At 44.6% G+C, this 24,973-nt stretch overlaps 1 protein-coding gene across 1 annotated transcript in view; it reads right to left on the bottom strand.

Annotated features, from left to right (window-relative positions):
* Nucleotides 1-13,789: 13,789 nt before the first annotated feature.
* Nucleotides 13,790-24,973, bottom strand: part of SKI (SKI proto-oncogene) — a 100,032-nt gene continuing 88,848 nt past the window's right edge. Inside the window, exons 3-7 of the mRNA XM_010208319.2 lie at nucleotides 24,448-24,563; nucleotides 23,296-23,570; nucleotides 22,608-22,909; nucleotides 20,454-20,684; nucleotides 13,790-18,585 (exon numbers count right to left, since the gene is read on the bottom strand). Of these exons, the coding sequence (XP_010206621.2) occupies nucleotides 18,397-18,585; nucleotides 20,454-20,684; nucleotides 22,608-22,909; nucleotides 23,296-23,570; nucleotides 24,448-24,563 (1,113 nt within the window). The 3' untranslated portion in view covers nucleotides 13,790-18,396. The remainder of the gene's footprint in view (nucleotides 18,586-20,453; nucleotides 20,685-22,607; nucleotides 22,910-23,295; nucleotides 23,571-24,447; nucleotides 24,564-24,973) is intronic.

The following is a 24,973-nucleotide window of genomic DNA, read 5'->3' as shown; positions in this document are numbered from 1 at the left end:
GTGCACATGATTTTAATTCATGCTGGGAGGGGAAAAAAAGCCCAGAAAAAGCCAGTCATTGGGCATATTGTTACCAGGACAAAGCAATGTCACTTTTAAAGTAAAGAGATGTTTTCTGTTCCATAAGGCTCTTGGGCTGTAGAAACCCAGAGATGACACCAGTGCTCGCTGCTAACATGCAGCCTGTGCAGTTAGCAATCAAGGCACAAATGTAGTGGAAGCAATAGTAAGTCACCTGTTCTTGCCCTGCAACCTGAACTGCTCAATGTGTCTGTAATCGCTGATATAACCGGCACTGACAGCTACCCAACAACTGTGGAATTCTTACCGAGTGTGCTCTTACAGAGGTGACAGACATTCAGCCCCGTGAGGGGAAAAATGCACTGCAGGATTTTTCAAACCTGTAAGCCTATTTGCTTTGGGGAAGAGAAAAAAGCCACGGAACATTGGCAATGGTTGCAGGTCATGACCAGTGACAGTGAGTCAAAAACATGCCTTGGCGATTTCTGCCAGATGGCTTAGGGCTTTGGTTCCCCAGAATTTCAGCTGCTTGCAAGAGATAAAACCATGTTATTGGTGAATAGAGAGGATGATTTTTTTTTTCCCCCTCCCAGAAGAATTTCCCTGAGTCCCTTGCTTCGTGGGTGGCTGGAGCACGAGCCTTGGACAGGTACATAGTATTGTCTAAAAAGAGACAGGTATATATCTGGGTTGTACCTTGGCTGTAAAAGGTATCATCCAAGGCATAGAGAAGTTTTTGAGGTGTCTGAAAATACCAGCAGGTTCAGCAGTTTGGGTTCACTTATAACTGTATTTCTTTGGTACTTTTCCTGGGATGAGTAAGCAAGCTGTTCATCTGCATCCTTCAAAGCACCAATCATAACAGGATGCCTAAAATTCAGGGGACTTGAATATCCCTTCTTCCATGAACTTCAGTGCAGTCAGTTATAGCTGTACAAATGAGTGCTTAGCATCTGATTGCTTTGATCACCCAAACTCTAGATAGTGAAGAAATCGGGCCTGAGAAATTTGATATGTCCTTGTGGAAGTGACGTTTTGCTGCTTTCAGTAAGGAGCCTTAGTTAGCTTCCCAGTGTTGGCTGTAGTTTGGTGAATCCAACCTGTGGTAGGTGTGAGCCTCTCACAGCTTCTTGTTGGGAATCTCAGCTCTTTCTAACCTTAGGTGTGTGGTTAATCTTTGAACTGCAGAGATCCTTGGACTGATCTCCAGTGTGGCAGCCAAGATAACAGCCATTATATATAGTCATGAATTATACCGAGTTTAAATTTGTATACATTTTGTAAATGATTAATAGCTGCTTTAGTAAATAATTGTTAACCCCAGCGTGTGTAGTGCCCTGACTTGTAAAATGTTTATAACATCTGTGAATAGTTTATTGCCTCCATATAAACTGCTTATAAATGGAAACTTAGTCTGACATGTGACTAAGCACAGGAGCAGAGGAGAGGACGGGGTGTTTGGCCTCTGTTCCTAAGATCCACTGGATTCTTGTGGCTTGGTGAGGATGTGAGACCCTCTGTAGCTCTGTGAGCAGAGGCAGAAAATCACTTCCCTTGGCACTTGCACTATTCAGTGTACGTGAGCTAGAAGTTGTTAGAGCCCTTTGGTCTCTAATGTGTATGGGATTTACCTGAGAATAGAGGTGAGAGGGTATTATGATGACTGGCAGCTGGAAGACAGGGAATTGCTGCCTCTTTTAGTGCTTAGAAGTCACTGGATGGTCCTCAGAGGAGATTCGTTGCATTTCCATTGCAGTCAGTTCCTTCCTTTCTCAGTGTCTTTCTTTCTCCACCTGCTTTGTTTGACATGCCTATCTACATCACCAGTCATTGGGGCTGGGTATGAATCTCAGACTCAACCTCATGCTCTAAGTTTTACCCAAATGTAAATAATCAACAAAATATGTGTGCTAGAAATCATGAATACCTTTCAGTAAATTTGTGATAAACATGCTTTCCTTTATCTTCTCCTCCATCTTTCCTTTAAGGATGCTTTTGTGTCTGGCTTGAATCACCCACATTTTCTCCATTTGGATTGGCTTCTGGTGTGAAGTTTAGCAGCTGTACCTTTTTTTTCTGTGTGCTCTCTCACTGCTGCAGTATGTGAAATTGCAGCTTTCTGTATGACAGACAGTTACTTACGTGACTATGTTAGCCAGAAAACACTGCAATATCAAATAGACAGAATTCTGTACTGCTATTATCTGGGACTAGAAGAGCCTGTGTCTCCTCTCTGAGCCACCCCTCCAAACCCCAAAAGCTGTAAGTCTAAGGGAGCTCTAAGGATACTGTAGGGTTTAGTTAAATTTGAGTTAACCCAAGCATCTTGGCCTTTGTGTTTGTTTTTCATGGGCTCTTTTCCTTCCACAGGCCTGTTTATGGAGCTAAAATAACATAAATATAACATAGACATAAAAATAACATTAAGACCTCTTGATCCAGGCTTCAAAAATGAGATGAACGTGTTTACACGATGTGAAGACCACATTAGTTTGGCACTGAACATGGCTGCCTGAGGCATATAAAAAAGCCTATGGAAAAACATAAACACAAATTTTAGGAGTATCATACAATGGTTTAGGTTGGAAGAGATCTTCAAAGATCATCTAGTCCAAACCCTAAATACATTTTCCTCATGTTTTCTGCCCTAACCCAAGAGCCAGCATGTGGACTTAAGAGAGAGCAAGGTGAAGTCTCTTTGTTTTGATGAGCATCCTGTTAGAAAAGTGTGGAAATGTCTGATCTCACAGGTTGTCACAGTTGTGATGGTGGTAGCCAAAGCAGACAGACTCTGGCTTCCAGGTCCAGAGGTGAAGTCTCATCAAATGATAATGTGTTTTGAGTAAGTGAAGCCCATTTGGAATAATGGGTAAAATTCTGTGGTCTTTACTCAGTTCTGATTCAGAGATGAAACTCCAGCATTATGTTTAATCTCACATGAGTCTGAAAAGAAGTATTCCTGTTCATAACTTGCATGAGTAAGACCTAGGCTACATGTCTGTATGTTACAGCTGCTGCTTTGAGGGCTTCTCACATTGTCTGTTACTATCTATAATACAGAATATTGTGTCTACTCGTGTTCTGACAAAATGAGGTCTGAGTCCAATCTGAAGTAGAAGGGCAGCTTCTCTGGAGAACTTGAAAGTTGGGACATGAATTGTTGGAGAGAGCATACAAAGCTTCACCAGCATTTCTAGAGTTCTTGGGCATGAGACATCGTTGGGATTGGTTTGGTTTGTTCTGTGTGTTGTTCCCCCCAGGCCCCCTTCTCTGTCTTTCAGTCTGAATAACTTTTGGGAGCTTGCATGGATATTTTGTGCTGCATCATATGCAGGGTAGAATCTATGAAAAACAGAGATGTCAAAATGATTTAGTATCTGTTTCTCCTTGTTGGGTTACTTTTAATAAATACCTGGATTGTTGTGCTGCCGAGTCTTTGGCGAATGGAGCCTTGGAAGGAGGGCAGGGTTATGAGCAATTCAGTACTTTTTTTTGGGTGCATTTTATTTAGCACCTCTGCAAGATTTAACATGATAACTCTTTAAATCTTAGCACACTACTCAGAGAAGCAGAATGTCATAAAGGTGTCTGGTAAACAGATGTTCCAGTCTTTATAAGCTGCTGGGAAAGTGTGCATCATTCTGAATAAATATGGGAGCAGCTGCAGCTTTGGAAGCTTTAGTTTCCTGAATAAATACTTTGGACATCTATTCCACTTTAGCAATTGCAGCTCTGGTGATCTAAAGATACGAGTAGAAGTGTAGTTTACGGTAACAGACAGTATCTTTTATTAAACCAACTGGTGACATTAGAAAAATAAATTCACTTCAGGCAGTTAAAGCCTCCTTTGGATTTAATAATACTTCTTCAACTATTGCACCAGCTAAAGAATGTACACAATGCAGAGGGAATCTTCTCTATTGTAGGCTTCTGGCAGTGGAGTACATTTTGTGGCATTCCCTTACTAGTTTGGCTCCTTGGAAAACCATTATGATAAACAAGAGTAGAAGTCTTTTGAGGAGAGTTTCATAAAAGTAGCTGTGATACAAAATCCAGAAAGTTCCAGTAAAGTCAGTATTGAACACATTGTAAAACTGTCTGAAATTAGGTTAGTGCAAATGAACACGTATCACTGTATTTGAGCTTCCTCTTTGGAGGGAAACCATCAGTATCTAGCAGTAATAGATTGGGACAGTTTGCTGTCAGGATTCTCTTTTTAGAGGTAGTGAGGAGGTGTTAACATGCTTCAGTAAGGGTGATACACATCTCTGCTGCAAGGTCACCAGAGGATAAGTACAAGTAAGAATTGCAAGGCTTAACAACAGAGTAATTGTGCACAGTTATTAGAGGAAGATGTTTTGTTTAGGGCATTCACGCTCTGACTTTTAACTTGAGACACTTTAGGCGGCTGGTTTTCAGATAATCCGTGTGGCTGGAGCTCTTACAGTTGCCTGGGATGGCCAAAATTAGCCCCTGTCCTTCAGTGGTTTTTTATAAATAAGATTTGAAGTGGGCATTCTGCCCAAAGTCCTGCTAGAAGATTGCAAAAGAGAACTCGAGACTCTTGCTTGAGCTCCCAAAACCATTTTGAGGTTTAAATAAAAAATATGCAGGGAGGAAAGCAATGGCTTGCTGGATGAGTCTCATGGCATGTTCCATGCTGTAACACACAGGCTCAGCAGGGTGAGCTAACTGGGGATTTCCACTGTGAGTAAAGCTCCTGCTTCTTGGAGGTGTAATTCAAAGTTTGTCATTATCTGATCTCTGGGCTGGTTCATTCTTTTCCATGTAGCTGGCTATCTATCATACTTGACAGAGAAATTGCTATGACAAAATGCTAAAAGCTCTTGCTCTGGGCTATTTTTAATCTACTGTAGGTGAAAGATCAGGACACATTTTTGGGGCTGGATAGAATAAATGGGAGCCGATGAGCTGCAGGACAAGAGATTTAAACCGTTGGCCTCTGACATTAAGAGTCATCACAACTGTATGTTATCACATTTATGTTCAGGAGTTAAAGGCCTTGCTCTGAGGGAATCTCCTAAGTGCTTAGCAAAGGTACACAAACACTGTTCTTAGTCTTTAAGCTTTGTTGATGATCTGTAGTTACTCCTCTCATGCCATTGTGGATTTTGGTGCAGAATATTTGTAAACAATCTTTATGTCTTTGGGTTGTTTGTGCAGAGGAACACATCTCTGTTTCTTGAAAAGGGTGTACCTACTTAATGACAGTTTGACTTAGCAGACTCATCATATTTTGCTGATCCCTTAATAGTCTGGTCTTTCAAACTGCTTCCCAACTCTAGGATCTCTGTTAACCGTGTCCATTTCTGAAACAAAAGCCCTTATAAAGCAAAAAGACATTTGGATTCATGAAGTACTGTTTTCAAGTCAAGTATATACTTCAGTGTTCTGCTGAACTAAGCCCCAAATTTCTGCAGTGCATCATAATGCAAGAGAATAGTAGGAGGAAGATGGAAGCATGCAGCTGCTCCTCTGCCTGTACAACAGATGTCATCTAAAATACTATCAAGCCCTTTTAGAAAACAGGGAGGAGGGGAATGAAGGAGAGAGGGGGAGACTGATAGGATGGAAGGTGAGGTTAAAAGTGGTGGCTAAACAGGAAGACTGAGCTTACTGCAAGTTGAGGCACTGCTCTTGACAGTCACCAGACTGGAACCTGTCCAGTGTAGGAGATCACAGTAGGTCGTCGTCTTTATTGCTGCCAGGAGATTTTTCAGGCGTGTGTAGTCGACTAGCTGACCCTCCAGTTCAAACACAGGCTCTGTGCAATGCTGAGTGCTGTTCACCGTGTTCATCATGCACTGCATGCTTCCTAAATTATACATCATTATGAAGGGCACATAACCAATTAGTATATGGATTTGTTCTGCATGTGCAAATCTTTTCTTGGGCTAAGGAAGTGTCGTACAGAGACTTGGCTGAGGGAAAAAAGAAAACAATTTAATCTTAAATTGTAATTGTCATCCTCTGGCTAATGATAAGCAATATTATGGCCTGCATATCAGCTGTAATTAAGCAGTAAGACACAACAAGGTGTATGTTACAGAGAGATAACACAGTGTTTAAGAGCCAATGACCTGCAAAGCACATTATCTCCCAGCTGCACAAGCCCTACTGAGTCAGTTTGTACATGTGTGGTAGCAAATCCACCGTCCTCTCTTCCCCTGCCTTCCTTCTGCTTCTCAAGGTGCAGAAGTTGTAAAGCATTTCCATATTACTTCTTGTGTCACAGGATTTCTTTTTAAAGCTCCTTTTTTATACTGGGCAACTTCTGCACATATAAGAAGCCAGGTTTTGGTTAGAATTAAGAATTGGAAGCATGGAGTTTGTACTGTTGGTACCAAACATGAAAACCTCTCCTGTTGAGGCACCACTGCCCATGTAAGTCTCATATAGACTGACCAAATTACGCTGCTGCATGAGTGACTGAACTCAAACCAGGGCTGACAGGGTGGCACAAGCACCTCACGAGAACAAAGGGTGCAGGGTTCCTTTTTCTTTGTGCAGGGGTTCTTCTTCTTCTTTGTTGCTCGAAGCGGGAGTGACCAGACACCAATCTGATGTGCATGCGCTCCAATTTATTGTCACATCATCATCACTTCTATACCTTTCCAAATGCTTTGTACGTGCCACAATTCATGGCAAAAAGTTAATACTAAGCATCACACGCTGTGCATAAGGCCTCAAAGTTTCATTTTTGTAACAACTTAAACACCAACCTCACTGTGTTTAAACACCGTCCTTATTGTGCTTAAAACATCAGCCTTATTGTGTCTAAAATATCACCCCATCTGTTTGGCCTTCAGTTAGTTTTCTCTCACACTATGGTTGTGCTTACCTTACATTTAGTTAACTTTATATTATTGTTATTGTCATATGTTACAATTTATTAGTCAAGTACAATCAATCATATAATGCTAAATTGAATGCTCTATTCGGTCTTCTACCAACGCTTAGTTTAATGTCCTGTCCTATCTTCTTGCTTTAACCTTGTTTCTGTTACAATCTGCAGTTTGGGTTTTCCCCTTGCTCAAGCTTGCTGTCACATAGACATTCCTTTCTGTGCTTTTTTGCTGTAGAAGGCAATTCAAAGACTTTCTTCGTTTCTGACTGACTCCATAATATTCATTATAGCCCAGGCCCCAACAAAAGGGGATTAAAGTGTGTGAGTCATGCTCTGAGGACAGTGTATGGTTTCTTTGGTGTGGTGCAGGAATCCAAATGTAAAACTTGTATTGGAGGAAGAAACCCTGGTGAATGACACCTTCCAAATAGTGACAGAAGATGTAGAACGAGTTCAGTTTGGCCTTGTTGAGCCCTGTCAGGGTGTTTGTCTCTCAGTGGAGAGGTCTGCTAAAGGAAAGAGAGGATGGTGATAGGGAGATGCCTGTGACCTTCCTTTGCCTCTTTGAAGGAGCTTCTGGAAAGAGGGCCAAGTGCAAGTATCGTTGTGCCAAGTGTTAATGGCACATTTGTGATGCAGGATGGATGTGTATTTACGATTGTTGGCAAGTACTGTGACTGTTTAATTTTGAACAATCAGATACATGTTGTTGAGGCTATTCCTTACGCTACCCCTCAGGAAACTGCAGCACAAAAACCCTTGTTGATCACATTTTCAGTTTAAGCATTATGGACGTGGGTCTCCTGCCTCTTAGTATTGAGCAACTGTGTGGAACTGTACGAAATTAATATCAAATATAGTAGATCAAAGTGCTCAATTTGGTTCCTGTGTAACAGTCTGCCATACACTTAGTTATTCATGTTGTTTTCTCCCCCCAGCTATACAAATTGAATTCCAGATTAGAATGTCACTGTGATCTTTGTAAACAAACTACTGATTATATAGTCTAGGCAGAATGAGAAAAGCAGCAATAAGCTGTGGCAAGAAGCATCTTATTTACTGTTTTTTAGCCAATAACTACCAGAAGAAGAATCTGCATTTTTTGGTAATGTTACCCACTGAAATGAGTGGATGCTTCTTTAGCCAAAGGCGGGATCTCATCCCTATAGGAAGACAATCCCCTCGTAGCCCGAGTTGTACTAGACCTCGTCAGGAGCAGAGATAGGTTCTTAGGGTTTGAATGGTGCTTAGCCCATCTGGACCCTGATTTCAGTTGGATGTCCTAGATATTAAAAGTATAAGTAAATAAATTTAGACTTAATATAAGAACAGAGAGATGAGGCAGAGGGAAGAGAGACAGCTGTTTCTTCTTCAGAGTCCTTCTACTGGATTAGACTGTTTCTGCTTACAGCTGTAGCACTGCAAGTGCCTGCTAGATGTCTGGTGATAATCCATTCAAAGCAATTACAAGGCATCCGTCACCAGCAGGGTCTGAGCCACAGGCTTCTTATCTGGGAAAATTGATGGAGGAGAAGGGGGAGCGAGGGAGGAAATCAATGCCTTCCACCAATGTTATCTGCCAAATTGAATTAAGCGGCATGGGATCCCTGCTTTGCACACTGTGAGAGTCAGGGCTTAAAGAACCTGTTTGTAGTAAGTTCAGTTCATGGGCAAGGCAGGTGGGGGGCCACACGCTACTGCTGCTTGCTTGTCATGTCTCGGGCATCCACTGCTGTCAGTGGGCAAAAGCACTTCAGAAGTCAGCAGCGTGCAGAGCCTTTAACTGAACGGCATTGCTTCCACTTGGGAACCTTGGGTCTGCCTGTGGTCTTCACGTATCCTTCCATGTTCTTTTTCTGGTTTTGATGTAGCCAGAAGTGTCTCACTGCTCACCACATCACAGTATTTGCATGCAAAGGAGAAAGCAGCTATGATGACATAAGCAAAGATACAATAATTGCAGAGGCAGTACTAGTAAAATTTTACTGCTTAAAAGTGATGCCTCTGAATCTTTTTGGCCGTGCAATCGTGCTGCTTAGCATGTAGTTAAGTACCAAGATCTAGTAAAAGCCAGTGGGTCTTGAGTTCAGGGGTGGGGGCAATGCCTGCAGAGGTTTTAGGTGGATGTTTTTAACATGCAAGGGAACAGGGCACGTGGATGTGGATTTTGGTGTTTTGCTTTCATTAGCACATCTTGCTTATTTTGCAAGCAAGGTTGAAATCCAGGAGCTAGATTCAGGCATGCTTAACAGTGTTACCAGCTGTATCCCCTTACTAGCCCTAAGACCACCAGTACATCTGTGGAGATGTTTGCTAGGTGCTCCCCACTTGGTATATGAACACAGGAGAACAGACAACAGCAGGGGGATTGTCACTTGGGGTACTACAAAAAAGAATCCATCTGTACTGTCTGAATCAGTTTCATCTGTGGGCTGTGTCCGACAGCCGCTTTGATGCTTTGTGTAGTACCTGCTTTTATACCTTGGCTACATAAAGGCAGGGGTTTAGTGATGGTTTTCCACAACTAGCCAGTAAAGGAGTTTCTGCAGCTCAAGAGCATCTAGTGTTACAGGTCTTGGAACTGACAGCACATGTAGCCACTCCTGTCTCATGAACCCAAACATGATGCAGGTAAACTGGGCTTACAAATTTCTGTTAGTAAGCTTTCTTCCCAAGATAATGATGACTGCTTGAGCTCATGGTCTTCGTGGTGTTTAGAGATATGAGCAGATTTTGGCACGAATTTGAGGCAGTAAAACCCCATTTACCTTTGATCCATGTACGTTTCCTCTTGTCCAGCAAGGTTTTTCTCTTACAGTTCATACACAGGGGAGATACAAGTGTAGTCATGTAGGGTAAGTGGCAGAAGGGCCAGAGAACTGGGATAGCTGGGCCAGCAGAGGCTCTGGGGAAGTACTCAAAAGCGTGAAATTCTCAAGGTTCCAGATTAAGGAGCTGACTCAGCAGAAAGCAAATACAAAAGCAAATTCACAAAGATGAGCCAGAAACCCCACGGATACTGCACAGAACCCTTCAGCTACATCAGTTCAGTGCAGAGATCTGTGGAAACTTTTTTCCCTCCCAAATGAAACGTGTGGGAATTTGCATTGCAGTCAGGTATACTTAAAGTGCACATAAACCATCTAATAAAAATTCCACTGGAGTGTACGTCATACAGCTGTGTTTTATTATATTTGTGCTCTCTTCCTACTGACAGTGCCTTTAGAACTGGATTACTCACATATCATCATTAACTCTGACACTCCTGGGTTTTTACTGCTTACCTGGTTCCTATCATCTTCTGCGAGTTTTAGCCCTTCCTTGCAGATGTGCCAAGATGTATTTCTTTAATACCTTTTCAGCAAATGAACGTGGGAGCGTGTAAAAAGTACAGTTTGGACATGGGCAGTGACAAGGGCTCTCATCATTTCTACTGAAAAGCACTGTCAAACCTCTACTCTGCTATGTATGGGTTACGTTTTCCCCTCACTCCATCTGTTGGGTATGAATAAGGGGTGCTGCTTCCAGGGACAGGGAAACCAGGGAGGTACAGCCCTGAGCTGTTGTTTAATCCTGGTTTTGGTATTTTTAGCCATTTCTTTCAGCTGTACTCTGGGCAAGCGTTTCATTTTACCATGTGTACACCATGTTCAGAGGGAGCAGCTCTGAGTGTGTGTGGAGGGTTCGATTTAAGGGTTTGTTGAGTCTTTTTCTGGTGGTTGAATTTGTACTTGGGGAAATGGCCTCGTGGTCCATGGGGCTGGGACAAAGGCTGCACTCGGTGAGCTTAAAGGTCTCTTCCAGCCGAAACGATTCTGACCCTCTGAATAACAGCAGCCGTTGAATAAGAAATGAAGGCTTTTTACTTCAGGCCTCAGGAAATTTGATCTTCATTTCTGATCTCCAGCAGCTAGTTTGAGCTTGGGTCAGTTCAGCTCACTTTGCCGTTGATTTTTCCCCCTTGTTCTTTGTTGTTCCTGTCTCTATGGAAGCTCTTTGGGGTCGGGACTGTAGCTGAGCACAGAAGGGGCTGGGGCCTCTATTAGACTTTTAAACTATTTCTACTTTGTGAAATTAAGTTGAAACCAAGGGGTACTTGAGCACACCAGGGTCTGTGAGTCAGGTTTCTGTGTACCTGGCCAGCTTTAGCTGAACTTGGAGTGTCAATTGATCTCAAAGTTCTGCTCTAGACACAGGTTCCTCGAAGGGTCCCCAGTGCTGTGGGATTGAACGTGACGTGTTAGGCACAAAGGATTTCCGTGGAACTACAGCCCCAAACAGATTCAACAGCTCTTCGTGCACTCTTCTTTAATTGTTGAATGAGCAGTGCCAAGAATTAGCTTCATTCCTGTTTTCACTGTTAGAGGGTACTCTGCCCTATGTTTTAGGGTGGGCATCTTGTTCTGGTTGGACTGTGCAAACAGACATTTTGGGTGATAAACTGAGGAAGGCCAGAGGCAGCCACAACCTTTTTCCTGGGCTGCAGTTGCATCAGGAAAGGCTACAAATGTGGCCACAAGAAAGGCCACAAATCCACAAAAAGTGAGGAAAATGGTAGAAAAGCTTTTCCTGAGTGACCGTGTTTTGGGCATTTTCATTTCTTGCTGCCCAGTAAGAAGCTGTGACAGGCACCTGACTTGATTCCTTTGGAAAACACAGCTCCCCTCAGCATGTCCCCAGCTGTCTGCTTACACTCACAAACCCCTTCTGAACACCTCATTTACAACATCAGATTAAACTGGCGTCCTTGCAACGCAGCTGTAGCTGGCAAATTAGAAGCTCTGAGGGTTTTTTGGTGTGATTTTTGGTTTTGTATGTAAGCTACTTAGCCAAAAAAAATTGACAGCAGTTTTGTAGGTGTGTTTGAGTTTTGCCCACATGTACCCGTGAGTCTGTGGCACCTGGGACAGCCGAGTGCACATCCCGGAGTCGCAGCTCGCGACAGGACGGCAGTGAAATACACATTTCTTTTTGCTTTGTGTGTAATCTAGGTCAGTTAAAGGAAAGCTCCTAGAGTACAGAGGGGCCAGATAAATCTGGGAGAGCTGAAAAGGGGCAGGCCAAGCACAAGGAAGGTGTCCAATGGCACTGGAGAGCTGGATGCAGGCATCGGAGCTTTCCGTGTGCGAGGCCAAGCCTGGTTTCCAAGTTAGCCTCAGTTAACTTCAGAAAAAAACTAAAGCAAACAAGGTTTCTTTTTGAAAACTCCAGAAGGGCTGTGTCCTCCTTACCTGAGCTGGCAGCTGGCACCACCCCAGGGTTGATGCAGATGCAGTTCTGTCTGTAATGGCAAAACTGTGACCCATTCTCAGGGGGAACCGTCGCTTCTCCCATCAGTGCTGCTCTTGTACAAAACGTTGGCCTCCCACAGTCCTGCTGCAGCTCTGGCTGCTCAGAGCCTGAAGCCATTTTTGTGGGCTGGAAAAATTTGTATCTTGTCTTTGTTTTCCTTGCATAATAATTTGAAGTGTTCTTGTATGACTGCAGTGGCAGGAGGATCTGTCTCTATGTGAACTTGAGTTAATATGTTGATTTGCAGTAGAATGGTAAATGACACTGAAGCTTTCCCCATGTTCCTAATTGAAGGAGTCCTAGTATTTCAAGTTAACAAGATGGTGAGTTCCTGAGCTAAGAGACTCCTGCCCTTTGTGATACAAGAATATCTTCCTTTCTTTAAAGTCACTTTGCTCCAAAATGGGGTATTCCCAAAGATACTAAAACATAAAGATAACGTCCTGTGCTGTGCTGAACTGTGATGGAGGGCTAATGGTGACTAAACCCAGGTGCTTTGCTGCAGCTCATCATCCAACAGGCAGCTTCAGACCTCAAGCCTGTATTTATTTCCAGCATCACTTGCAAGCAAAGTTTTTGCTGTTTCCTTCACGCAGTAAGGGTTGGGTCACTCTTTGGCCTCTCACACTTATGAACCAGGGGCCTGACAGCTTGTTGTGCCTGTGCTCACTTGTCAACAAGGTATAGGGGGAGAGGAGGAAGGCAGTAGCCTCATGATGCTCCCTGGGTACAGCTCTGTACCTGGGTGACTCCCTGGGAGCACTGAACAAGTTTCACCTTCCCTGGAGCAAGATTCAGCAGCTCAGTCTGGGTTTGCCACTGGCAAGATACAGGTGGTAGAAACAGGAAATAAAGCAGCCTGTAGAAAGCAAGGCTGCAATGAGTCACAACTAGGAGGGATTTTTTTTCAGCTGTTCAATCATCCTCTGGCTTTTCCACTGTTTTACAAGGGCATGTTAAGAAATGTACCAGAGCTGTGGAAATTCTGCAGCCATTTCTCAGAAAACCACGAGAGAATGACTTTAACATCTCTTTCCATCCTCTGTTTTTTACATTTTAGCCTTCTTCTGTTTCTTTTTCTTTGACCTGGTACAAACTTTTCTATCTGCTTACACTTCCACCAGTCAGAATTCCCTCCAGCGCCGGTGCCCGGCCGGTGCCATCCTCCCTCCCTCTGCTGCAGCGCCGAGGCTCAGAGGTGCTGCTCACACACAGCCTCGGCTTGCTCGTGTGCCTCAGCACGGTTATGGTGATAAGGACCATTTTTGGGGGGGGGGGGGGGAGGGTCTGGGATGTCACAAAAGGCAAAGCATGGCAGGAAATCTCACCTTTCCTCCAACAGCAAAGAGAACTTACTGCTGCTTCTGCTGATGGACAAAACGGGGTTGGTTGTGGCCGGTGGGGGGCTGTGGGGTGTCTGTGAGAGGCTGAGGGTGAGTTATGTGATCTCAGACCTGGCTCACTAGCGGCAAAGGGGGGACACTATAAAATATGGCTTGGCTATAGCTGTATGGTCTTGAAGTTTGCCTGTCCTGAACACTTTGGCCCCAGCTGCAGCAGAGGAAGGTCAAAAACCATACCATAGCTCTTGATCTTTTTTTCTGGACAAACAATTTTATTTTAGGTAATGCGTCTATACACTGTACATTCAGTCACTGTGGTATATAAGCATAGCTATTTTCATACATAATCTCATAAAGTCCTTTATTTTACAATATTATCTGCTTCAAGGGGAGGGGATGTGGAAAAGGGGGTGGAAAAGGACTATCAAGGTACACAGCGAAATAGATAAATATGCCAAGCTTTTTTCTTATTTTTTTTTTAAATCAGGCATTTATAAACAAGAAAGCATACATTACTTACATAAAAATAGTTCTAGAATAGTAGAGTAAGTCATAATATTGTCATTAGCAGCAGCATAGGAGAGACCAGGATAACAAAAATGTGCTGAAATGCTATTGGCTATTATAAATGTAAAGATTTATTTTTCTTCAATTGAAAAAATGTCATTTCTGTGAGTTCTTTTGATTTAAAAAAAAAAGAAAAACCACAACAAAAAAAACAATCAAAGCAACAAAAAAACTTGTCTCTAAAACACATGGACTGAGGAGAGGGCAGAATGGAAAGAAAACCTTTTGGTAATAAAATACTTTACAGTGAAAATAAGGACTAATCCAATGCGGGGGATGGAGAGGGGTAACCCACGGTTAGAACTTGCAAAAAGATCTCGTGTTGTTTTTTCCTAACAGACAGCAAAGGTTCTTCTTAGTTAAAAACACAACTCATAAAACAAGACAACTACCAGTAAGAAAGAGTTTTGAAAAAGTAAACACCATATACACTTATAATACAACAGTGTAAAAGGAAAAAAAGTATTTACATGTTGAATTTACTTTTAACTTTTTTTACATTGGCTAGTTCTGTTTGAAAAGCAGAATATTATGTATACGAGTTAGCTGCTCCAGAGATATGAATGTTATTGCTGTTGGTTTTTTCCCTTCGTTAAGTCTTCTTTCAGTAATAGAAACAATGAGTATTTAAACTGAATATACAAGTACTGAGTAATATATTTCTTTTAGTACAGGGAGAGTCAACAGCCTGTGTGAAACACCTCTTCTCCCCTTGAACTTCTTAAAGGAAACTAAAGAGCGGATGAAATGAGAAGATGCGACTTTACAGTTCCTCACTCACAGGTTGGAGTGCAAATGGAATGCAGCAGGGACCAAGGCTATGGCAAAAGAAAAGCAGTTCCATCTGAACAGGCCAACACTCGCTCTGCTGAAGCGCTGCAGACACAGAAATTACACACAGAACCTCCTCACCGTAAGCACCTGCACCAGAGACTTTGCGGCTGCCCCGGCTCTGCCAGCCCCGTTCTACAATTAGTGTCTCGCTGTCCATCTCCAGGCAATGCAGGACTCAGGGTGGGAGCAGGAATTGGGAACTGGAAAGAAATTCTGTATTCCACAGACTTTTATTGATAAGATGTATTTAGGGAAGAGAGAATTCTCTCAGGTGGGCTCCTATCCTGGGAGCCTCTCCTGGTGGCCTGCTGCTGGCGTGGGACGCTTGGCGGGTCATCTTATTTAATCACTAAATTACAAAGATGTTGTTACCAGGAAGTTTTTGCTCCCCAGGATTGAATCCTGTTGAGTATTAACTTCCAAGAGTGGGATATATTTTTGTGATCTACTAAACTTTATAGAATTACCACAACACAGGCAAAAGAAGAAGCCATGGGTTTGTAACAGCAGTGGAGACTTCTGTCCTGCACGTCTCATCCCCTTTGGGTGGGAAGCACAGGTGGCTGACAGGACTATTTACTACCCATAAAACTATTCACTGTTCTTTCTTTGAAAAAAATCACAGATTTCATGAATTTGGGCGGATAAAAAGCATCAGGTGCACAGAAGAAATCGTGCCAGTGCATCAGTGTGCTTCCCTAGAGCAACAGCAAAGAGCCACGTCCTGGGCCACAGGTAAGTGGGTGCTCGTCCTGCGAAAAAGCGGGTGGAGATGGACACGGTGCCATTTGCTGTGGAGTCAGAAGGGGGAAGACACACTGAAAGATCAGGGGAGAAACCCCAGACAAAGCAAACATGCAAAGTGAGGCTTCCAAAAGCGCACAGGGGGGTGGCAGTACGGTTGTTCTATGTGTAATTTCTTACCGTGGCAGTAAAGCACAGCGTAGGAGACTTGAAATGCACAGTGATCAACCCAAGCTAAAATTATTTAGTTTCCCTTGAAGAAATAAGTAATTAATACAGATCTGGAAATCATAAGGCTGAGAACATTTTTATGCATACTGCATAACAAAACAAACCCTTTACATAAGACAGTAATAATGCCCATTAATGAGTATACGTATGGCAGAATTTTAATTCCATGCATATGATTTAATAATCGCAGAAAAAAACATACAAAGAAGAAAAAAAAACCTCACATAAAAACACCTGCTGAAGCATCATCAAAATTCCTTTTGCATTGCACTTTAGAAGAGGAGATCTGCATCTAGACTTGGTCTCCCACATCCCAAACACTCGGGGCCGACCCCCGCAGGAACGGACAGTTTCCTCCCATGGACTCGGTGTAACTGGTTCTTGCTCCCAACAGTTTTACATTGTCCCAGTAATTCTACTCCTTTCATATTTCTTCTTTTTGTACCTAAAACGTATATATGAACTTCTCTGTTAATGCTCACAGTTATTATAATGGTTATTATAATGGTTTCAAGCAAACAGCTCTTGTTTGAAAAAAAAAAGAAGTCTTTGTAATGTGCTGTAAGTAAATACTGTAACTTTAGGATTGGAAGCCGCTTTCTGTCTACTGGGAAAGAAATTTGAAGCTTACAGAGCTTGCATTAATGTCCAAAAGCAAATAAAGATTACTGGAATCTGTTTCTTGGTGTGACTCCTGGCTATGATGATGCATAGGCTTTGCTCCTTTTTTTTTTTTTAAATTTTTCCTTGTTTTATTCTTTAAGGTAAAAAAAAAAAAGTGTCAGCGTTGGCTCCAGGAGATGCTGAGGAACAATGAGCTGGAAGGCACATCTGCAGCCCCAGATCACATCTTCACTTTCCGCTGATAAGCTTGAGTGTGCAAGAGGTGAGTGTTAACGAGTGAAAAGAACTTTTCTCTTGTTCAGTAAAGCACCAACTGTATTCATGGAGCACTTCGGGGAGCATCGCTATGGCTTCCCAACACAGAGCCACACCACAGCGGTGCCGCGGGCGCATTCCATACCTGCTGAATCCTCGTGTTGCATAAATGTAAGTGATGATGAAGTGTCACACGGTGGAAAGCTGGGTTGATGATTTTCACATCTGTGAGGCAGGGTAGAATCTAGAATGCTCAACTTGTAAACTTTAGAAGTATGGGCTAAAACACAGAGTAAGATTCTGACAAAGTGCAGTTTAAAAACAAAAAACCACCAGCACCAGCAGTAAGACAAAGTGAGGCCATGCTGCATTCTGCTGCCAGGGCTGCGGCTTGGATCCCAAAATTAAAGTAATTTCTCTTTTTGGAAACAAAAAAGTTCTTTTTCAAAAAGATGGAGGCTTATTCACAGCAGCAAGAGGGTTGGTTTTCTCTGGTGTATCCGATACTGCGACGTTGCACTCTCCTTGGGCACAGAAACCCCGACTGACAGTTCAGAGGAAAAGCAGGTAAATACTGAGTTTATGGTAAGATGGTGCAGCAACGGTGAGGCGTCCAGGAAACTGAAAGCTGAAGTAAGATTTCAGAATGACTTCGAAACGCACGTATCTTCTGCTTCATTTCTCAACCCACTTATCAGACCATCCATTTCCTTCCTTCTTTTCCTAAAGCTGAAGTGCTCTTGGATGGAGTGAGTCTTTCCAACACACCAATTAGTGAGGATGTCTTTAGAAAAAGGTGGCATGATTTACAGACACTGAAGTGGGTCAGGCCGGGTCTGTCATCCGCAAGCACGCGCCTCCCCTCCCTCCCTCCCCCCCGGTCCAATCCTGCGTCTTCCTTTCTCCTGGAGTTCGGGACATGAAATGAAGAAGATTCTTTGTAAGGAAAAAATTAACTTTGACAAGCACTCTGAAATTCTGAAATCCCCACGAGACGGGATTAAATCTGGGATGGCTTCCTGGATGGCTGGAAAACTGCTAAGAAATGGCATTATCACCAGAGGGCTTCTCCATTAAGAGCCCCAAAGCCTAGAACAAGTCATTAAAAATTGTGCAGCGAAGGTTTCTTTGTTTTGCTTTTAAAGGTTCATTATAAAAATCTTGTTAATTTTTAATACCAAGTCTGTGTAATTAATTACTTTAAATAGCTTAGAACAAAAGTTTGTTTGTTTTTTAAATTCCAAAATGTCCCACAGGCAGAAGGGCAACACAAAAACCCTGCCCCTGCCTTTGGCTCTGGTTGTAGTTGGACGATGCTGCTTGCTTGGAGTTTGCCAGTAGAAAATTTGCTGTGGACTCAAAAGTATTTTGTTTATAAACACTTTGTGTTTTATAGGCACAGTAAGATGTTGTGCTATATGGATTGGGAAAAAAAAAAGAGGCGTAATTCAGTGCTTCTGTTATAAAGAGTAACATTTGCCTTCAACTAATAAGAATCCAGATTCCTAGATCTGTGTGCCAAGACACAACTCACACATGCACTTACACGCGTACCCACACATCCTCCCTTACTGTGCATATATGTCATTCTGGGGTGCAGCAGATGCCGGGGGTGGCTCAGTTCTCCATGCTGCTGGCTGTGCTCTCGCTGCCGGGCTGGCTGCTGGGTTTAGGCCACAGTTGTTCCTGAAGTTCCTTGACTACCTTTTCCAAGTGTTCTCGCGCCTCCCTTTCGTGCATCAGGTCTGCTCGGAGCTGCTCCCTGTCAGCCTCTGCGTGCTGAAGCTTCACCTGGAGGTCCTCAATCTAGAGAAAAACATATTAAGAAACCTTTTTCTTAATTTCAGGCCCAGTGTGATTTTTTTCGTAGACTTTACAACAGCCTCGTAAAACCAACCACTCCCAGCCCTGCTCTCCAAGAAACAGGGGAAATCAGCTGGGGACTGGGCCTGACATGTGGCACCTTGGCACAGAAATGGACTTAGAAATACAAGCTCCAAACAGCCTCAGGGGAGATCACTTGCTACAATCTTAACAGTCTTTTCCAACTTCCATGCAGACAGCCTCAGCCTCCCCAAAGGCTCAGTAGTCAGCCTTCCTCTTTTTTACTTACTGAGAAGAAAGGCAAAGGGAACCCCCAACATTCAGGGGTGTAAACAGCAGAAAAGCTGCACTGGTTTGAAATATGCAACTTTAGGCCACGAACAGGTAACACAGTTACCAAAGTGTCATTTAACAAAGGAAAGGAAAACTCCTGTGTTTTGGCCTAAAACACCACCCCATCCTTATTTGGGGCTCAGTGTCAAGGTAAGAAAAAAGAAAGGCATAAACTGTACTGCTATTCAAGAGGTATTAAGCATCTAATAGCTTAAGCTTGCACAAAGACATTCACACCCCTGAATGTGTTGTCTTACTTCCTCCTCTCGGGCTTATCTAATGCTACTTCTCTCAGACTAAGCCTGTCTAGAGAATTGTGGTTTCCTCAAAAATAAGTGATGAATATGATGTGACAAACTTCCTGTGTGCCCTCCACAGCACAGAGCCAGGGCTGTGCAATGCTTTACAACTTCTTACAGGACTTAAGCCACACCGGCGTGTTGTAAGATTCAACTCTGAGGTTATTTAAGGCATCTTGCTACGAAGGCCGTGCAGACATCTCGGAGGTAATCAGTAGCTAATCAGAAGGTGGTAGTAATCAGAAGGTGCTGTGCAGCCCCTGGGCCACGAGTTGCCACGTCAGCCTTTGCCCAAGCCCAGTAGGGTTTCGCTGCCGTGGGGCTTCCCCGTGCCGCTGTAAGTGCCGGTACCCACGGCAGGACGGGCAGCTGGGGCTGCAAAGGTGCCAGCAGCGTGTTCAGAAAAGACAAACCAGCAGAATATTCCACTACCTGAATTCTTTTTGAGGTGATTTTTTTTTAGGCTTTTCATTTTTGGAAACCCCATTTCTTCTGTCCCGAGGTGGGGATGTGGCAGGAGGCTGGAAAGCCACGTTGTGAAAATCTGTCGTAGGAGGGGAGGCCGCAGCTGCAGCTTCCCCAGCCCTGGCTGCCCTGTGTGGTGCTGCTTCTGCCTGCACTGGCTGGTGCCTCCAGGCTTTTTTTTCCCTCAAGTGGAAGTCAACTGCTGGTAACGCCCAGTGCAGCAGCTCTCACTCTGGTTGTGTTTAGTCTGGACACCTCTTATCAGTGAGACATCCTGTGATGCGAGAGAGGAAGCCCACATCATTTCCTGCTTCTGGTCTCCTGGTTAGACATGTCGCAGCGGTACAAGGGACAACTCCCCTTCCTGTCCGGGACAGCCTGGGCTCAGCACAGTTTCTGACTGCTGTTGCCTTTTCCTTTCCCCTCCTTCCCTTAAAGCAACCACAGCACACAGCTGCAGCTCGTGCCCCAGGAGGCACCTGTGCTCAGCAGCACGCCCGGCAGAGCTGCCACAGGGAGCAGGGGCTGGGTCCCTGCAACGGGAATTCAGGGGCTGTAGGACGTGGGAGGTAACGGTGCAGGTGTTACCTGGTGCCTGGAGTGAGCAATCCCCATGCTGGGGGCAGAGACGTGAGACAGGCAGGAGCTGGACTTGTAGCAATTAGACAAACACAGACCTGACCTAACCCTGAAACCTGCACAAAGGGTGACGGGCCCTTGCTGTTAGCGTCGCGTTCGGGGTTTGGGTCTTACCTGGGCTGAGTACTTGGCGCGGAGCCTGCCTGCCTCACAGCCCTTGTCACACACCCGGATCTGCCTGGCTTGTTCCAGTTCCCTCTTCAGTCGTATCCGAGACTCGTTGGCTTCCTTCATTTTCTTCTCATTCTCAGCTCTCAGACGTTCAATCTCTTTCCTTAGGTTGCGCTTCGCCTCTGTTGCTTCTCTCAGTTTCTCTTTCTTAGCCACTCTTAGGAACTCCAGCTCCTAGAATACAACAGCAGTTATGTGTGAGAACTGAGAAGCAGAGACTAAATTAGAGCAAGGAAACAGAGCTGTAAAAGCAGCAATCCAAACTGAATTCCCACCCTTCTGTTGGTTATGACCAAGAGGGCTCATGTCTAAACCTCTCTCTGAACTTTGTGCAAGCTCTTCTCCTTTAAAATCAACATGAGACCTTACACTCAAGATACCCTGAATTCTTGGATAATAAAAAGCTCCATGCTACAGCCACATTTTGCTTTGTCAAGCAAAATAGCTGTGACCATCTGTGACTGAATAAAGATGAACTGCAGTTGGAAAGAGCTACTAGCAATGTACTCCACGCTAGCTCAGAGTTTCAAACAAACCAACTGTAACGCCTGCACTTTAATTGAAGACACCAAAGACACCCAGCATTGTGATTGATGCAGATTGTGAGTGCCCTTTGCATACACTGAAGCTGAACAAGAAAGTTCACTGCTGAAGAAATCGGCACTCAGGTCCATTTTATCAAGCCTCCTCAAAATTCAGTTCAGGGTTTATGAAAAACAAACCCTGTCTCTTCAGTCTAACTCCAGGCAATTTTGTTTTGCTGTAGGTGGCTGGTGTGTAGCCCTACGTCCTTGGCACTCAGCCAGGGGGCTGCTCTGTCACAGCATCTGGAAAACTCCAGGCTAAAACTTTAAGCTAAATCAAAACCAGGCTTTGCTCTGGAAATTGCCACTCTCACTGTCCAGGTTCTTAATGGGAGCTGTTTCCTTGAAATCTCCAAGAGAGAGCCATTAATGGAAGTGATAATGATAAGGAACCTACAGCTACAAAAGAAGAAACCTTTGGTTGTTAAAAAGCTGTTGTTGAAAGACACATTCATCGTAAGCAGGAAAATGTGGCTCCCTAAAGGTCTGTCTCCTAAATGGTTAAATTAGAAACTAAAGTTCATGTTTTCCCCCAGAAGCAGCATTTCCTCTCTGTCAGAGTCAAACCCTCACAGCAACGGGTTTCTGTTAAGTAACACTGCCGTCGGGTCATGGGAAATTCACTCTTTGGTCAGTCCCACTTCCCAGCCAGGCCATTGTTAGCTGGGCCTGGCCTCGGCTGGTGCCACACGGGGCCTCTGGCCCTGGAACCTGCAGCCACAGCTGCCCAAAGCGAACACCGTGGCCCCATCTGCAGCCTCTCACCCCAACACCTCGCCCCATTTCACGTCTCAATGCTCAATTCTGCTTCAGCACCTACTTCATGTAATTCCTGCTCTAAGGACACACTCCGTATTTAGTTCAGATATTTAAAAACTAGCTTTAAATATGTATTACTTACAGGTATTTACTTCACATAAACCCGAAGCCATGTTTACTGAAACCCGAGGGAACGCAGCGATTTGCTCAGGGTGACAAAGAACAGCCCGTTCAGCCGAAAGCCATCTCCCAGCCACCCTTCCCCAGGCCCTGGCTCTGCAGCTGTACACAACACACCACCTCCTCACCAGAGCAACGTGGCACAAAACTGCCTCCCTGTCCTGCCGCTTTGCAGGGATGTGAGGTGGCAAACCTTTGTTAAAACTCTACTTGTGAGCATCCCTGCACACTTAGTGCAACCTCTCCTTCACCTCCTCATGCCTGCCACAGACTGCTTAAGCTGCTGCTGGGGTTTTGGGATACTCTTCCCCAGCTGGACTAGACCATTTCTTCAGTAATGAAAAGATGTTGATTCTGGTAACCATGGGTTTGTACCCCACAGCAAAAGCAGGTGGAAAGCTTAAAAATGTAGGAGTGGTTCCTGTGTGCCTTGGTTTCCCAAACAGGACCCCAGTAAAGGCCGTTGCTATTGGGGAAAAATGAGGCAATTCTTTTCTACATGGGACTACCTGATGGTTTCTACCCAGAGAGTATTTGCAGACAGGGGTAAGAGAAAGCTCTTTCTCAGCATTACCTGATGTAGACTGCGTTTGGCTTGCAAGGCAGCATTCAGCTTCTCTTCCTGCTTCACTCTCATTTTAACAACTTCATGGAGGAATTTTTCTTTGGCTTCTTTTGTATCTAGGCCACTGTCCAGGGCCTGCCTTAGGTGCTCCAGCTCAGCTTCCAACCCGCTGCTGTGGGAGTCAGGATGTGCTGCAGCCTCATATGAACTGCTGACTGTGACTGGGGGTTGCATCCCAGGTGAGCTCATGTCCTTGGCAGAGCTGGATGAAGTGAAGGATGGGGAGGACAGCGAGGATAAGGAGGAGGTGACTGAAAACCAGAAACATTGAAAAGTCATTAAAAATTGTCTCAAACTAATGTAACTCAAAATTCAGAGGCCCTTTTGTACAGGGGAGACACTCGGCATTTGAGCAGGACAGGGCAAGACTCAACTCGTTTGCCAATTTGACATTAGTGAGGTGACACCAGCGTCTCCCTCAGCTTTTGCTGTGGGAATAGTGCTTCAGAACAGCCTGACTCCTCAGCTCTGCCCTAAGCTTTTCTCTGCCACGGTTTCCATCGTTCCTTCCTCTTGGATCGTTCCGTCCTGCTGAGCTTTTAGGCTCCCAGAATTACATTTAACCACCACAGAGGCTGAAGAGCTGAGGAAAACCCAGTAACAACCCAGAACAACAGCAGACAGAACCCTCACTTACATTCTTCCCTGGTTTCTACTTCAATTTCTGCTTCCGATTCCTTATCCTCTTCGGTGGCAGTGACAGCGGCCGCAGCAGTGGCTGCTGCCTCGGGGACAGCCGTGTGCTCTGCAGCCAGTTTCCTCTTGCGTGGCTGGCTGGTGCTGCTCGGCGCCTCGCTGCTCCGGGACACCACTGTGGCACACGGCGGGTTGCTCACCATTTTCTGTTGGGCTGGAGGTGCAAGTGCCACGTTGGGGGCCACAGCATTCTCAAAGCTTTTGTAGGAGTAAAAACTGTTGGAGGGGGCACAAGGAAGGAGAAAATGGTCATATTCTCAGCTTTAAAATGCTTCCCAACCCACGTGTGCCACTGAAGCTGCAAGACACTGACTAGACTGCCAGTGAACTTACACTGATTTGCACCAGCTACCAATCTGCCTGTTTATTTGCTGGTGTTTTGCACTCATTTAAAGATGGAGGTGATTTACACAGCTCATCTCCATCCAGATGGAACACAGGGATAACCAAGGGCATATTCTGACACTAGTTTAGCTCTTCTCTATCTAATGTAAACGTCTGTTTAAATGCAAGGATCCCCACAGCTGCTGAGAAACTTGTTCATAGGGGCAGCAAGACACGCTCTCCATAACACTGCCTGCAACACCCAGCACCACCCAAACTTCCCAAAGAAACCCTCACCCCTGGGCAGAAATCTGGCACAGATTCTTCAGACTAAACAGTTCCAGTCTGGCAAAGGCAATGTGTAGTTGCTGTGACAGTTTCTGTTCTGTGACACCAGTGGTCCCAGAGTGACAGAGCTGCTGCAGTTGCCCATTGCCTGGCCCCTGAGCACCTGCCCCAAGAGAGGAAGGGTCTCCTGCAGACAGTGACACCTGATCATTCTGATGGCTCTTCTGATACTCCAGAATGATCAGAACTTCACAGAAGCAGCCTTTGGTTTGGGCTTTCAGGGCAGTTTCACCTCAGAAAAGGTATTTAATGAACACACAAACCAACACCACTTTGGTTTTGTTTCCCTTCTGTGAATTAAACCATTGCAGCTGCAAATGCTTTTATCTGATACTGGTGGGTGAGTATCACAGAGCCACCAGTCACCACTGCAAGGGGACAAACGTCCAGCGAGGTGCTGCCAAAGCAGCCCCGTGTGTACCTGTCTCGGATCAAGGCGGGGAGGTGTGGGGACAGCTCCTTCTCGCTGGCCGACACGGCGGGGGACCAGGGCCGGAACGCCGAGAGACGCTGGCGGGGATGGACACAGCCGATGCTCTGGGGAGCAGGGGAACAAACATCAGCAACTGTGAACAAGCTTTTAAACTGTAACTCAGGATGGAGTGTTAGTGATGCTTTTGACTACACATTCTCTTGTCTCTAAAACCACTCCCACTGGCTAGGACCCACGTAGAAGATTCCACTCGAAGAGCTGAACTGTGCTACTGTAAAACCTCACACCTTTTTTGCTTTGCCAATGAGTTCTATGTAATTTGCAGAGACCAGAGAGTCCTGCTGGATTCTTGTACCTCCCAGGCATGAAGGAAAAGCTTCCTGCATTGTCACAGTCAAGGTCAGTGGCCACTGGAAGATGGCAGGGAAACTGAGAGGACTGTAGAGCTCAATGTGTACCAGGAAAAGGACAGAAATGTCACTCATTTAGAAAACCTGAGCAAGTTCTTTCTCTT

Source organism: Colius striatus, chromosome 21 (genome assembly GCF_028858725.1).
Source record: "Colius striatus isolate bColStr4 chromosome 21, bColStr4.1.hap1, whole genome shotgun sequence".
Taxonomy (NCBI): Eukaryota; Metazoa; Chordata; class Aves; order Coliiformes; family Coliidae; genus Colius; species Colius striatus.
The sequence above is the reverse complement of the archived record's forward strand: the minus strand, read 5'-3'. Positions and strand labels throughout refer to the sequence as shown.